Here is a 15,683-nt window from a genome sequence, read left to right on the forward strand (position 1 = left end):
GTCCCTTTGCCGAAAAACAGCCCCAAAGCATGATGTTTCCACCCCCATGCTTCACAGTAGGTATGGTGTTCTTTGAATGCAACTCAGCATTCTTTGTCCTCCAAACACGACGAGTTGAGTTTTTACCAAAAAGTTATATTTTGGTTTCATCTGACCATATGACATTCTCCCAATCTTCTTCTGGATCATCCAAATGCTCTCTAGCAAACTTCAGATGGGCCTGGACATGTACTGGCTTAAGCAGGGGGACACGTCTGGCACTGCAGGATTTGAGTCCCTGGCGGCGTAGTGTGTTACTGATGGTAGGCTTTGTTACTTTGGTCCCAGCTCTGCAGGTCATTCACTAGGTCCCCCCGTGTGGTTCTGGGATTTTTGCTCACCGTTCTTGTGTTAATTTTGACCCCATGGGGTGAGATCTTGCGTGGAGCCCCAGATCGAGGGAGATTATCAGTGGTCTTGTATGTCTTCCATTTCCTAATAATTGCTCCCCCAGTTGATTTCTTCAAACCAAGCTGCTTACCTATTGCAGATTCAGTCATCCCAGCCTGGTGCAGGTCTACAATTTGTTTCTGGTGTCCTTTCACAGCTCTTTGGTCTTGGCCATAGTGGAGTTTGGAGTGTGACTGTTTGAGGTTGTGGACATGTGTCTTTTATACTGATAACAAGTTCAAACAGGTGCCATTAATACAGGTAACGAATGGAGGACAGAGGAGCCTCTTAAAGAAGAAGTTACAGGTCTGTGAGAGCCAGAAATCTTGCTTGTTTGTAGGTGACCAAAGACTTATTTTCCACCATAATTTGCAAATAAATTAATTAAAAGTCCTACAATGTGATTTTCTGGATTTTTTTTCTCATTTTGTCTGTCATAGTTGAAGTGTACCTATGATGAAAATTACAGGCCTCTCTCATCTTTTTAAGTGGGAGAACTTGCACAATTGGTTGCTGACTAAATACTTTTTTGCCCCACTGTATATATCACGATGTCAAGGCCTATATATCACGATGTCAAGGCAAACAACACAATTATCACAACACAGGTTGTAAAATGACATTTTTTGGGGGTGGGGGGGACTTGGCTTCCCCACACATGCACATACACTACATACACACACACACATAACAAACACACACATACACACACACTAACACACTCATCATGTGTTAAATTAAATTTGATGTAATTTCTTTAATGTTTTTGTTCTCTTTCCACAGGTGGGTGTCATCTCCAGAATCATCTCCTCTCTAGAATAATCTCCTCTCCAGAATCATCTCCTCTCCAGAATCATCTCCTCTCCAGAATCATCTCCTCTCCAGAATCATCTCCTCTCTAGAAGAATCATCTCCTCTCTAGAATCATCTCCTCTCTAGAATCATCTCCTCTCTAGAATCATCTCCTCTCTACAGTACCTGGTCTACTAACGTGATCCATCACAATTACCACCCATCAGGTCCATCAGAGTGCCATCACACTGCTGAGGAGACAGTACAACCAACTGTCTGAACCAAAGATGAAACATTTCAGCTATCGGTCTGAACCAAAGCTCTGACAGTCCTGCTCTGCCTCTGTTCTGATCTATTCTGAAACACCCTGTTCTGTTCTGGACGTTACTCTGAAACACCCTGTTCTGTTCTGGACGTTACTCTGAAACACCCTGTTCTGTTCTGATCTGGATGTTATTCTGAAACACCCTATTCTGTTCTGATCTACTGTGGACGTTGCTCTGACACTGTCTGTGGTCTCCATAATGAATGATGTCTCTGCTCTCCCCTCCAACCACACAGACTGTCAGGTGGTGAAGGTCCCCCACCTGGTGTTCTTAGTGTTGGGTATGGTGTCTCTCAGTGAGAACCTGTTGGTGGTGGTGGCCGTGGTGCGCAACAAGAACCTCCACTCCCCAATGTACATGTTTATCTGTAGCCTGGCCACGTTCAACACCATCTCCTCCCTCTCCAAGACCTGGGAAACCCTGATGATGGAGTTCAGCGATGTCGGACAACTGGACTCCCGGGGGGACTCCGTCCGGAGGGTCGATGACGTCATAGACGCGCTGCTCTGCATGTCTTTTATCGGCTGCATCTGTAGCTTCCTGGCCATCGCTGTGGACCGCTACGTCACCATCTTCCACGCACTGCGCTACCACAACATCATGACCACGAGGCGAGCCGCCGCCGCCCTGGCAGGGATCTGGGCGCTATGCGGCGTCTCCGGGGCGGTCATGGTGGCGTTCTGCGACGCCACGGTCATCAAGATCTTTTTCATCGTGCTCTTCCTCGTCTCGCTGCTCCTCATCCTCTTCCTCTACGTCCACATGTTCCTGCTGGCTCGGTCCCACGCCAGGAAGATTGCAGCGCTGCCCGGGAGTGCCATGCCGCACCGCAGCCTCCGGGGGGCGCTCACGCTCACCATGCTATTCGGGGTGTTTGTGGTGTGCTGGGCGCCTTTCTTCCTCCACCTCCTCCTCCTCATGGTGTGTGTAGAGAACCCCTACTGTGAGTGCTACCGCTCTCTGTTCCAGCTGAATTTGGTTCTGCTGATGAGTCACGCCGTGGTCGACCCGGCCATCTACGCCTTCCGCAGCGCAGAGCTACGAAACACCTTCAGGAAGATGCTGCTCTGCTCCGACTCACCACTCTGCTACAAGGTCAAAGCTCTGTTCCACTGAAGGGCTTTGTCTGCACCCTATTCCCTAGATAATGCACAACTTTCCACCAGAGTTTTTGACCCCGTGGGGCTTGGCTAGAGGTAGGGCACTATATAGGGGGTAGGGCACTATATGGGGGGTAGGGCACTATATGGGGGGTAGGGCACTATATGGGGAATAGGGCACTATATGGGGAATAGGGCACTATATGGGGGGTAGGGCACTATATGGGGAATAGGGCACTATATGGGGGGTAGGGCACTATATGGGGAATAGGGCCTTGGTTAAAGGTAGGGCACTATATGGGGAATAGGGCCTTGGTTAAAGGTAGGGCACTATATGGGGGGTAGGGCACTATATGGGGAGTAGGGCCTCGGTTAAAGGTAGGGCACTATATGGGGAATAGGGCCTTGGTTAAAGGTAGGGCACTATATGGGGAATAGGGTCTTGGTTAAAGGTAGGGCACTATATGGGGAATAGGGCCTCGGTTAAAGGTAGTGCACTATATGGGGAATAGGGCCTTGGTTAGAGGTAGGGCACTATATGGGGAATAGGGCCTTGGTTAGAGGTAGGGCACTATATGGGGAGTAGGGCACTATATGGGGAATAGGGCCTTGGTTAAAGGTAGGGCACTATATGGGGAATAGGGCCTTGGTTAGAGGTAGGGCACTATATGGGGAATAGGGCCTTGGTTAGAGGTAGGGCACTATATGGGGAATAGGGCCTTGGTTAGAGGTAGGGCACTATATGGGGAATAGGGCCTTGGTTAAAGGTAGGGCACTATATGGGGAATAGGGCCTTGGTTAGAGGTAGGGCACTATATGGGGAATAGGGCCTTGGTTAGAGGTAGGGCACTATATGGGGAATAGGGCCTTGGTTAGAGGTAGGGCACTATATGGGGAATAGGGCACTTGGTTGGTTAAGGTAGGGCACTATATGGGGGTAGGGCCTTGGGGAGAGGGGCCTTAGGGCACTATATGGGGGTAGGGCACTATATGGGGAATAGGGCCTTGGTTAAAGGGGGGTAGGGCACTATATGGGGAATAGGGCACTATATGGGGAATAGGGTTAGGAGGTAGGGCACTATATGGGGAATAGGGCCTTGGTTAGAGGTAGGGCACTATATGGGGAATAGGGCCTTGGTTAGAGGTAGGGCACTATATGGGGGTAGGGCACTATATGGGGAATAGGGCCTTGGTTAGAGGTAGGGCACTATATGGGGGCCTTGGTTAGAGGTAGGGCACTATATGGGGGTAGGGCACTATATGGGGAATAGGGCCTTGGTTATGGGGTAGGGCACTATATGGGGGTAGGGCACTTGGTTAAGGTAGGGAGTAGGGCCTTGGGAGTAGGGCACTATATGGGGGTAGGGCACTATATGGGGAATATGGCCTTGGTTAAGGTAGGGCACTATATGGGGAATAGGGCCTTGGTTAGAGGTAGGCACTATATGGGGGTAGGGCACTATATGGGGAATAGGGCCTTGGTTAGAGGTAGGGCACTATATGGGGAATAGGGCACTATATGGGGGTAGGGCACTATATGGGGAATAGGGCCTTGGTTAGAGGTAGGGCACTATATGGGGAGTAGGGCACTATATGGGGGGTAGGGCACTATATGGGGAGTAGGGCCTTGGTTAGAGGTAGGGCACTATATGGGGGTAGGGCACTATATGGGGGGTAGGGCACTATATGGGGAATAGGGCCTTGGTTAGAGGTAGGGCACTATATGGGGAATAGGGCCTTGGTTAGAGGTAGGGCACTATATGGGGAATAGGGCCTTGGTTAGAGGTAGGGCACTATATGCGGAGTAGGGCACTATATGCGTTAAAGGTAGGGCACTATATGGGGAATAGGGCCTTGGTTAGAGGTAGGGCACTATATGGGGAATAGGGCCTTGGTTAGAAGGTAGGGCACTATATGGGGAATAGGGCCTTGGTTAGTTAGGGCACTAGGGGGTAGGGCACTATATGGGGAATAGGGGTCCTTGGTTAAAGGTAGGGCACTATATGGGGGGTAGGGCACTATATGGGGGTAGGGCACTATATGGGGAATAGGGCCTTGGTTAGAGGTAGGGCACTATATGGGGGTAGGGCCTCGGTTAAAATAGGGCACTATATTAGGGTAGGGCACTATATGGGGAATAGGGCCTATATGGGGGTAGGGCACTATATGGGGAATAGGGTAGGCCTATGGTTAAAGGTAGGGCACTATATGGGGGTAGGGCACTATATGGGGTAGGGCACTATATGGGGAATAGGGCCTTGGTTAAAGGTAGGGCACTATATAATAGGGGTTAGAGGTAGGGCACTATATGGGGGTAGGGCACTATATGGGGGTAGGGCACTATATGGGGAATAGGGCCTTGGTTAGAGGTAGGGCACTATATGGGGGTAGGGCACTATATGGGGAATAGGGCCTGGTTAGGGGTAGGGCACTATATGGGGGGCCTTGGTTAGGGGGGCACTATATGGGGGAGGTAGGGCACTATATGGGGGGCCTAGGGGGTAGGGCACTATATGGGGAATAGGGCCTTGGTTAGAGGTAGGGCACTATATGGGGGTAGGGCACTATATGGGGGTAGGGCACTATATGGGGAATAGGGCCTCGGTTAGAGGTAGGGCACTATATGGGGTAGGGCACTATATGGGGGTAGGGCACTATATGGGGAATAGGGCCTATATGGGGGTAGGGCACTATATGGGGTTAGAATAGGGCACTATGGGAGGTAGGGCACTATATGGGGTAGGGCACTATATGGGGAATAGGGCCTTGGTTAAAGGTAGGGCACTATATGGGGAATAGGGTCTGGGTTAGAGGTAGGGCACTATATGGGGAATAGGGCACTTGGTATGGGGGTAGGGCACTATATGGGGAATAGGGCCTCAGGTTAAAGGTAGGGCACTATATGGGGGTAGGGCCTTGGTTAGAGGTAGGGCACTATATGGGGGTAGGGCACTATATGGGGAATAGGGCACTATATGGGGAATAGGGCCTAGGGCACTATATGGGGAATAGGGCCTAGGGGGTAGGGGCACTATATGGGGAAACAGGGCCTTGGTTAGAGGTAGGGCACTATATGGGGAATAGGGCCTTATGGTAGGGCACTATATGGGTAGGGCACTATATGGGGTAGGGCACTATATGGGGGGGCAATAGGGGGTAGGGTAGCCTTGGTTAGAGGTAGGGCACTATATGGGGAATAGGGCACTAGAGGTAGGGCACTATATGGGGGTAGGGCACTATATGGGGAATAGGGCCTTGGTTAGAGGTAGGGCACTATATGGGGGTAGGGCACTATATGGGGGTAGGGCACTATATGGGGAATAGGGGTTAGAGGTAGGGCACTTAGGGGGGTAGGGCACTATATGGGGGTAGGGCACTATATGGGGGTAGGGCACTATATGGGGGTAGGGCCTTGGAGTTAGAGGTAGGGCACTATATGGGGGTAGGGCACTATATGGGGAATAGGGCCTTGGTTAAAGGTAGGGCACTATATGGGGGTAGGGCCTTGGTTAGAGGTAGGGCACTATATTGGGGGTAGGGCACTATATGGGGAATAGGGCCTTGGTTAAAGGTAGGGCACTATATAGGGGGGTAGGGCACTATATGGGGGGTAGGGCACTATATGGGGGGTAGGGCACTATATGGGGAATAGGGCCTTGGTTAGAGGTAGGGCACTATATGGGGAATAGGGGCTTGGCTAGAGGTAGGGCACTATATGGGGGGTAGGGCACTATATGGGGAGTAGGGCCTTGGTTAGAGGTAGGGCACTATATGGGGGGTAGGGCACTATATGGGGAGTAGGGCACTATATGGGGAATAGGGCCTTGGTTAGAGGTAGGGCACTATATGGGGTGCAGGGCACTATATGGGGGGTAGGGCACTATATGGGGAATAGGGCCTCGGTTAAAGGTAGGGCACTATATGGGGAATAGGGCCTTGGTTAGAGGTAGGGCACTATATGGGGGGTAGGGCACTATATGGGGGGTAGGGCACTATATGGGGGGTAGGGCACTATATGGGGGTAGGGCACTTGGGGAATAGGGCCTTGGTTAAAGGTAGGGCACTATATGGGGAATAGGGCCTGGGTTAAAGGTAGGGCACTATATGGGGAATAGGGCACTATATGGGGGGTAGGGCACTATATGGGGAATAGGGCCTCGGTTAAAGGTAGGGCACTATATGGGGAATAGGGCCTTGGTTAGAGGTAGGGCACTATATGGGGGGTAGGGCACTATATGGGGGGTAGGGCACTATATGGGGGGTAGGGCACTATATGGGGGGTAGGGCACTATATGGGGAATAGGGCCTTGGTTAAAGGTAGGGCACTATATGGGGAATAGGGCCTTGGTTAAAGGTAGGGCACTATATGGGGAATAGGGCACTATATGGGGGGTAGGGCACTATATGGGGAATAGGGCCTCGGTTAAAGGTAGGGCACTATATGGGGAATAGGCCTTGGTTAGAGGTAGGGCACTATATGGGGGGTAGGGCACTATATGGGGGGTAGGGCACTATATGGGGGGTAGGGCCTCGGTTAGAGGTAGGGCACTATATGGGGAATAGGGTCTTGGTTAGAGGTAGGGCACTATATGGGGGGTAGGGCACTATATGGGGAATAGGGCCTTGCTTAGAGGTAGGGCACTATATGGGGAGTAGGGAACTATATGGGGGGTAGGGCACTATATGGGGAATAGGGCCTCGGTTAAAGGTAGGGCACTATATGGGGAATAGGGCCTTGGTTAGAGGTAGGGCACTATATGGGGAATAGGGTCTTGGTTAGAGGTAGGGCACTATATGGGGGGTAGGGCACTATATGGGGAATAGGGCCTTGGTTAGAGGTAGGGCACTATATGGGGAATAGGGCACTATATGGGGAATAGGGCCTTGGTTAAAGGTAGGGCACTATATGGGGAATAGGGCACTATATGGGGAATAGGGCCTTGGTTAGAGGTAGGGCACTATATGGGGGGTAGGGCACTATATGGGGGGTAGGGCACTATATGGGGAATAGGGCCTTGGTTAGAGGTAGGGCACTATATAGGGGGTAGGGCCTTGGTTAAAGGTAGGGCACTATATGGGGAATAGGGCCTTGGTTAGAGGTAGGGCACTATATGGGGAATAGGGCCTTGGTTAGAGGTAGGGCACTATATGGGGGGTAGGGCACTATATGGGGAATAGGGCCTTGGTTAGAGGTAGGGCACTATATGGGGAATAGGGCACTATATGGGGAATAGAGCCTTGGTTAAAGGTAGGGCACTATATGGGGAATATGGCCTTGGTTAAAGGTAGGGCACTATATGGGGAATAGGGCCTTGGTTAAAGGTAGGGCACTATATGGGGAATAGGGCCTTGGTTAAAGGTAGGGCACTATGGGGGGTAGGGCCTTGGTTAAAGGTAGTGCACTATGGGGAATAGAGCCTTGGTTAAAGGTAGGGCACTATATGGGGAATAGGGCCTTGGTTAGAGGTAGGGCACTATATGGGGAATAGAGCCTTGGTTAGAGGTAGGGCACTATATGGGGAATAGGGCACTATATGGGGAATAGGGCACTATATGGGGAATAGGGCCTTGGTTAGAGGTAGGGCACTATATGGGGAATAGAGCCTTGGTTAGAGGTATATATATATATATGTTTAACTATATATGGAATAGATAACTACTGTATATTATACAGTACATTTAACTATATACAGAATAGATAAATACTGTATATTATACTATATGTATAACTATGTACAGAATAGATAACTACTGTATATTATACTATATGTATAACTATGTACAGAATAGATAACTACTGTATATTATACTATATGTATAACCATGTACAGAATAGATAACTACTGTATATTATACTATATGTATAACTATGTACAGAATAGATAACTACTGTATATTATATATGTATAACTATATATAGAATATAACTACTGTACAGAAACTAGATAGAATAGATAACTACTGTATATTATACAGTACATTTAACTATATACAGAATAGATAACTACTGTATATGATACTATATGTATAACTATATACAGAATAGATAACTACTGTATATTATACTATATGTATAACTATGTACAGAATAGATAACTACTGTATATTATACAGTACATTTAACTATATATGGAATAGATAAATACTGTATATTATACTATATGTATAACCATGTACAGAATAGATAACTACTGTATATTATACTATATGTATAACTATGTACAGAATAGATAACTACTGTATATTATACAGTACATTTAACTATATATGGAATAGATAAATACTGTATATTATACTATATGTATAACCATGTACAGAATAGATAACTACTGTATATTATACTATATGTATAACTATGTACAGAATAGATAAATACTGTATATTATACTATATGTATAACCATGTACAGAATAGATAACTACTGTATATTATACTATATGTATAACTATGTACAGAATAGATAACTACTGTATATTATACTATATGTATAACTATGTACAGAATAGATAACTACTGTATATTATACTATATGTATAACTATGTATAGAATAGATAACTACTGTATATTATACTATATGTATACTACAGTGCGTTTGGGAAGTATTCAGACCCTTGCCCTTTTCCACATTTTGTTATGTTACAGCCTTATTCTAAAATGGATTAAATTATGTTTTTCCTCATCAATCTACACACAATACCCCATAATGACATCACAATATCCCATAATGACATCACAATACCCCATAATGACATCACAATACCCCATAATGACATCACAATACCCCATAATGACATCACAATACCCCATAATGACATCACAATATCCCATAATGACATCACAATATCCCATAATGACATCACAATACCCCACAATACCCCATAATGACATCACAATACCCCATAATGACATCACAATACCCCATAATGACAAAGCAAAACAGTTTATTTTTATTTTTTATGTTTGCACATTTATAACAAATAAAAAAAGAAATACCTTATTTCAGTAAGTATTCAGACCCTTTGCTATGAGACTTGAAAATGAGCTCAGGTGCATTTGGAAAGCCACACACCTGTCTATATAAGGTCCCATAGTTGACAGTGCATGTCAAAGCAAAACCAGGTCGAAGGAATTGTCCGAGAGATCTGAGACAGGATTGTGTTGAGGCAGGATTGTGTTGAGGCAAGAACACAATGGCCTGTCATTCTGCAGGGTACATTCAAAAAAGAACACAGGTCTGCAGCATTGAAGGTCCCCAAGAACACAATGGCCTCCATCATTCTTCAATGGAAGAAGTTTGGAACCACCAAGATTCTTCCTAGAGCTGGCCACCTGGCCAAACTGAGCAATCAGGGGAGAAGGGCCTTGGTCAGGGAGGTGACCAAGAACCCAATGTCCAGAAGAACAACCATCTCTGCAGCACTCCACCAATCAGGCCTTTATTGTAGAGTGGCCAGACGGAAACCACTCCTCAGTAAAAGGCACATGACAGCCCACTTGGAGGTTGCCAAAAGGCACCTAAAAGACTGTCTGGCTGAATAACCGATTGGCAAACCTACTGCAAATTGAGAAATCATGTGACTAAACGGAACGAAGGGAAGAAGAAACTATACTATAAAACAAAGATAAATTATGTAAAGAACACTTTAAATGAAATTTTGGGCAAAAAGGCAAACTCAACTCATTGAATTAGATGGCTCATTCATCACAAAATCCACTGATATTGCCAACAACTTTAATGATTTTTTAAGTGGCAAGATTAGCAAATTTAGTCATGACCTTCGGCCAAAAGCCGAACGTCCACATTCAAGTAAAACTGACCAAAATATGAAAGACGAGCATTGTAATTTTGAATTCCGTAAAGTGAGTGTGGAAGAGGTGAAAAAATGATTGAAAAGCCACCGGGGTCTGGTAACTTGGATGGAAAATTACTGAGGATAATAGTGGACGATATTGTCACTTCTATTTGTCATATCGTCAATCTAAGCCTACTAGAAAGTGTGTTCCCTCAGACCTGGATGGAAGCTAAAGTCCTTCTGCTTTCCATAGCAAACCACCCTTTACTGGCTCAAATAGCCCACCAATCCGCCTGTTACCAACCCTTAGTAAACGTTTGGGGAAAATGTGTGTTTGACCAGATACAATGCTATTTCACAGTAAATAAATGAAAAACAGATTTACAGCATTCTTATAGGGAACAAGCACGCCACTTACACGATTGGCTGAGAGAACGCCACTTACACGATTGGCTGAGAGAACGACACTTACACAAATGACTGATGATTGGCTGAGAGAACGCCACTTACACGAATGACTGATGATTGGCTGAGAGAACGCCACTTACACGATTGGCTGAGAGAACGCCACTTACACAAATGACTGATGATTGGCTGAGAGAACGCCACTTACACGAATGACTGACGATTGGCTGAGAGAACGCCACTTACACAAATGACTGAGAACGCCAACGCCACTTACACAAATGACTGACGATTGGCTGAGAGAACGCCACTTACACAAATGACTGAGATTGGCTGAGAGAACGCCACTTACACAAATGACTGATGATTGGCTGAGAGAACGCCACTTACACAAATGACTGATGATTGGCTGAGAGAACGCCACTTACACAAATGACTGATGATTGGCTGAGAGAAAGTGAAGATAAAAGATTATGGGAGCTGTTTTGTTAGACTTCAGTGTGGCTTTTGACATTATCGATTATAGTCTAGCTTTACTCTCCCCGCTATATTGTGGATTGTATTTTATTTAATATTTTATAAAACCTTTATTTAACCAGGTAGGCCAGTTGAGAACAAGTTCTCATTTACAACTGCGACCTGGCCAAGATAAAGCACAGCAGTGTGAACAGACAACACAGAGTTACACATAAACAAACATACAGTCAAATAACACCATAGAAAAATCTATCTACAGTGTGTGTAAATGAGGTAAGATAAGGGAGATAAAGGCAATAAACAGGCCATTGTGCCGAAGTAACTAGTTAACACAGTGTCCAAAGAAGGGCCAGAAGTATACGGAATGGTGTCGTCTGCGTAGAGGTGGATCAGAGAACCACCAGCAGCAGGAGCGACGGATCAGAGAACCACCAGCAGCAGGAGCGACGGATCAGAGAACCACCAGCAGCAGGAACGACGGATCAGAGAACCACCAGCAGCAGGAGCGACGGATCAGAGAACCACCAACAGCAGGAGCGACGGATCAGAGAACCACCAGCAGCAGGAGCGACGGATCAGAGACTCACCAGCAGCAGGAGCGACGGATCAGAGAACCACCAGCAGCAGGAGCGACGGATCAGAGAACCACCAACAGCAGGAGCGACGGATCAGAGAACCACCAGCAGCAGGAGCGACGGATCAGAGAACCACCAGCAGCAGGAGCGACGGATCAGAGACTCACCAGCAGCAGGAGCGACGGATCAGAGACTCACCAGTAGCAGGAGCGACGGATCAGAGAACCACCAGTAGCAGGAGCGACGGATCAGAGACTCACCAGCAGCAGGAGCGACGGATCAGAGAACCACCAGCAGCAGGAGCGACGGATCAGAGAACCACCAGCAGCAGGAGCGACGGATCAGAGTCTCACCAGTAGCAGGAGCGACCTCCTTGATATACAGAGAAGAGAGTCGGCCCGAGGTTGAACCCTGTGGCACCCCCATAGAGACTGCCAGAGGACCGGACAACAGGCCCTCCGATTTGACTCACTGAACTCTATCAGAGTAGTAGTTGGTGAACCAGGCTGTTGAGTCTGTCGATGAGGATGTGGGGATTGACAGAGTCGAAAGCCTTGGCCAGGTCGATGAATATGGCTGCACAGTAATGTCTCTTATCGATGGCGGTTATGATATCGTTTAGGACCTTGGGCGTGGCTGAGGTGCACCATGACCTGCTCTGAAACCAGATTGCATAGCGAAGAAGGTACGGTGGGATTCTAAATGGTCGGTAATCTGTTTGTTAACTTGGCTTTCAAGACCTTAGAAAGTCAAGGTAGGATAGATATAGGTCTGTAGCAGTTTGGGTCTAGAGTGTCAACCCTGTTGATGGACAGGCCAGAAATATTTTAACAATGTAAGTTTTGGGGGGTGAAGCTTTCATTCAATTCCCTGTTGCACACAACAAGCCTCCATTCCCCCTGTCACAAGGGGATTCATGACTGATTTAAGATGAAATCTTCAACCCTGAAAACGGTCTTATTATTAGTTGGAGAACATGTGCTCTTTATCATAGAATATTAGGTGAAATACTTTAATATATTTTTACCAAGTTACACTCGTTAAAAGACCAACCCATCTATATAAATGTTGCCATTGGCTGTATTCCTTAATGCCTGCTGGTTGTGGATCACTAATGATCATTCTGTTGCCCCTGGCTGTATTCCTTAATGCCTGCTGGTTCACTAATGTGGATCACTAATCACTAATGATCATTCTGTTGCCCCTGGCTGTATTCCTTAATGCCTGCTGGTTGTGGATCACTAATGATCATTCTGTTGCCCCTGGCTGTATTCCTTAATGCCTGCTGGTTGTGGATCACCAATGCATTCTGCCCCTGGCTGTATTCCTTAATGCCTGCTGGTTGTGGATCACTAATGATCATTCTGTTGCCCCTGGCTGTATTCCTTAATGCCTGCTGGTTGTGATCACTAATGATCATTCTGTTGCCCCTGGCTGTATTCCTTAATGCCTGCTGGTTGTGGATCACTAATGATCATTCTGTTGCCACTGGCTGTATTCCTTAATGCCTGCTGGTTGTGGATCACTAATGATCATTCTGTTGCCCCTGGCTGTATTCCTTAATGCCTGCTGGTTGTCATAATGATCATTCTAATGATCATTCTGTTGTGGATCACTGGATCATTCTGTTGCCTCCTTAATGCCTGCTGGTTGTGGGATCACTAATGATCATTCTGTTGCCACTGGCTGTATTCCTTAATGCCTGCTGGTGCCACCAGTCGTCATAGGGGACCATGAGTAGCAACCCAGTAAAGTTGCATTGGTTATTTATTAAGGACTTGTGGTTGGACGTGGTAAAGTTGGATCGGTTATTTATTAAGGACTTGTGGTTGGACGTGGTGAAGTTGGTGTGTGTGGTTCTGCCACAGGGCAGAAATGATAAGCAGGTTGCAGAACATAGAAGGTAAAGGAGATGAGAATACATCTATTAAACCAATAGATCTCAAATAAGGACAATAAGGAAATCTCAATGTAATGATTAACTAAAATATACATGAAAAATAGGAAACAAACAAACGTCTTAACTTGGAAGCACACAACAAAGACTTACAGAACGATCCCTACACCACTGAGTATAATCGGGTCAATCTGCACCTATAGCTACACATCTTCCTTTAGACTTTTCCTTTGTCGAATGGCTGGAAGTTCTCATCATAAATAGTATTTAGTTAAAATGGGTTACCTGTCTCTCTGCTGGACATAATACATTCCTATGGGATTTTCACCCGGCACAGCCAGAAGAGAACTGGCCACCCCTCAGAGCCTGGTTCCTCTCTACCCGGCAGCCAGAAGAGGACTTGGGCCATGGCCACCTCTGAGCCTGGTTCCTCTCAGAGCCCGGCACAGCCAGAAGAGGACTGGCCACCCCTCATAGCCTGGTTCCTCTCTACCCGGCACAGCCAGAAGAGGACTGGCCACCCCTCATAGCCTGGTTCCTCTCTACCCGGCACAGCCAGAAGAGGACTGGCCACCCCTCATACCCTGGTTCCTCTCTAGGTTTATAATCTCCACCCCTCATAGCCTGCCTCTCTGGTTTATAATCTCCACCCGGCACAGCCAGAAGAGGACTGGCCACTCCTCATACCCTGGTTCCTCTCTAGTTTATAATCTCCCACCAGGCACAGTCAGAAGAGGACTGGCACCCCTCATAGCCTGGTTCCTCTCTAAGTTTCTTCCTAGGTTTTGGCCTTTGTAGAGTTTTTCCTAGCCACCGTGCTTCTACACCTGCATTGCTTGCTGTTTTGGGGTTTTAGGCTGAGTTTCTGTACAGCACTTTGAGATATCAGCTGATGTAAGAAGGGCTATATAAATACATTTGATTTGACCTAAAGTAGACGTGTACAGGGCAGGTTTCCTGTAATTTGTCTTAAAATTTACATAAATTATATGCAATGATATAATTATATATCATTACAATCAGTAAACTTCAGGAACACCAGTATATATATTACTTTAAGAGTGTTTACATGAACTATTGGAACATTTACAAAAGGAACATTTTTTCTACTAAACGTTTAAAGGATATGTACATATGGCATTTTGGGGGCCAGCCCCTCAAACATTTTAAGTCATCATTGGGCTGTATGCACCAATTATGTGTGGAGATATGGCCAAGTGGATCTAGTCCAATATGACCCCTGCAGCTGAATGGCCGCCATATTGGGAAATGGCCGCCAGGGGTAATGGACTAAATCTGTGATGGCACTATAACCCCCCAAAATACTTCTTTAGACATGCCCCAGCTATGTGTGGAATGTGGTGGCTCTATCAGAAAGTCGACTATTCTTTCCGATAGCTGCTAGACTACGGTCAAAATGACCTCAATATGACCCCCATAAGGTCTTCCCAGACAGCACACATACATCTCGCCGACGTCGCCCCGATGCCTACATTATACATTGGGCTGATGTAGTATGGAGAGCGTTTGCGCATTGGCAAGATGACGTCACCATTAGATCATATTTGCACTTCAGCCGCTATTTGGTCGACGCACGTCAAAGCTGCTAAGTTATACTGGCAATAATAAAATAAAATACATATGCTTAACATTTAGCAGACACCAGTTACATTAGTGAGTGCATACATTTATGTACTTTTCTTTTTTCATACTTCAACCCCGTGTGAATGAAACCCACAACGCTGGTATTGCAAGCACCATGCGTTACCAACTGAGTTTACAGGGGACTGTCCCTAGACGAAGTGAATTTGTTTGTGGGTAAAATGAAGAGAGACGATTCAGGTTAATGTCAAATTGATTAAGCTTTTGCTATACCATCAAGTTGTTA

The 15,683-nt window shown here is 46.5% G+C and overlaps 1 protein-coding gene across 1 annotated transcript; it reads left to right on the forward strand.

Annotated features, from left to right (window-relative positions):
- Positions 1–1,167: 1,167 nt before the first annotated feature.
- LOC115126575 (adrenocorticotropic hormone receptor-like) lies at positions 1,168–2,771 on the forward strand. Its single transcript, XM_029656203.2, has one exon. The coding sequence runs from the start codon at positions 1,746–1,748 to the stop codon at positions 2,661–2,663; it is 918 nt and encodes a 305-aa protein (XP_029512063.1). The 5' UTR covers positions 1,168–1,745; the 3' UTR covers positions 2,664–2,771.
- Positions 2,772–15,683: the final 12,912 nt, after the last annotated feature.

Source organism: Oncorhynchus nerka, linkage group LG14, assembly GCF_034236695.1.
Source record: "Oncorhynchus nerka isolate Pitt River linkage group LG14, Oner_Uvic_2.0, whole genome shotgun sequence".
Classification (NCBI taxonomy): Eukaryota; Metazoa; Chordata; class Actinopteri; order Salmoniformes; family Salmonidae; genus Oncorhynchus; species Oncorhynchus nerka.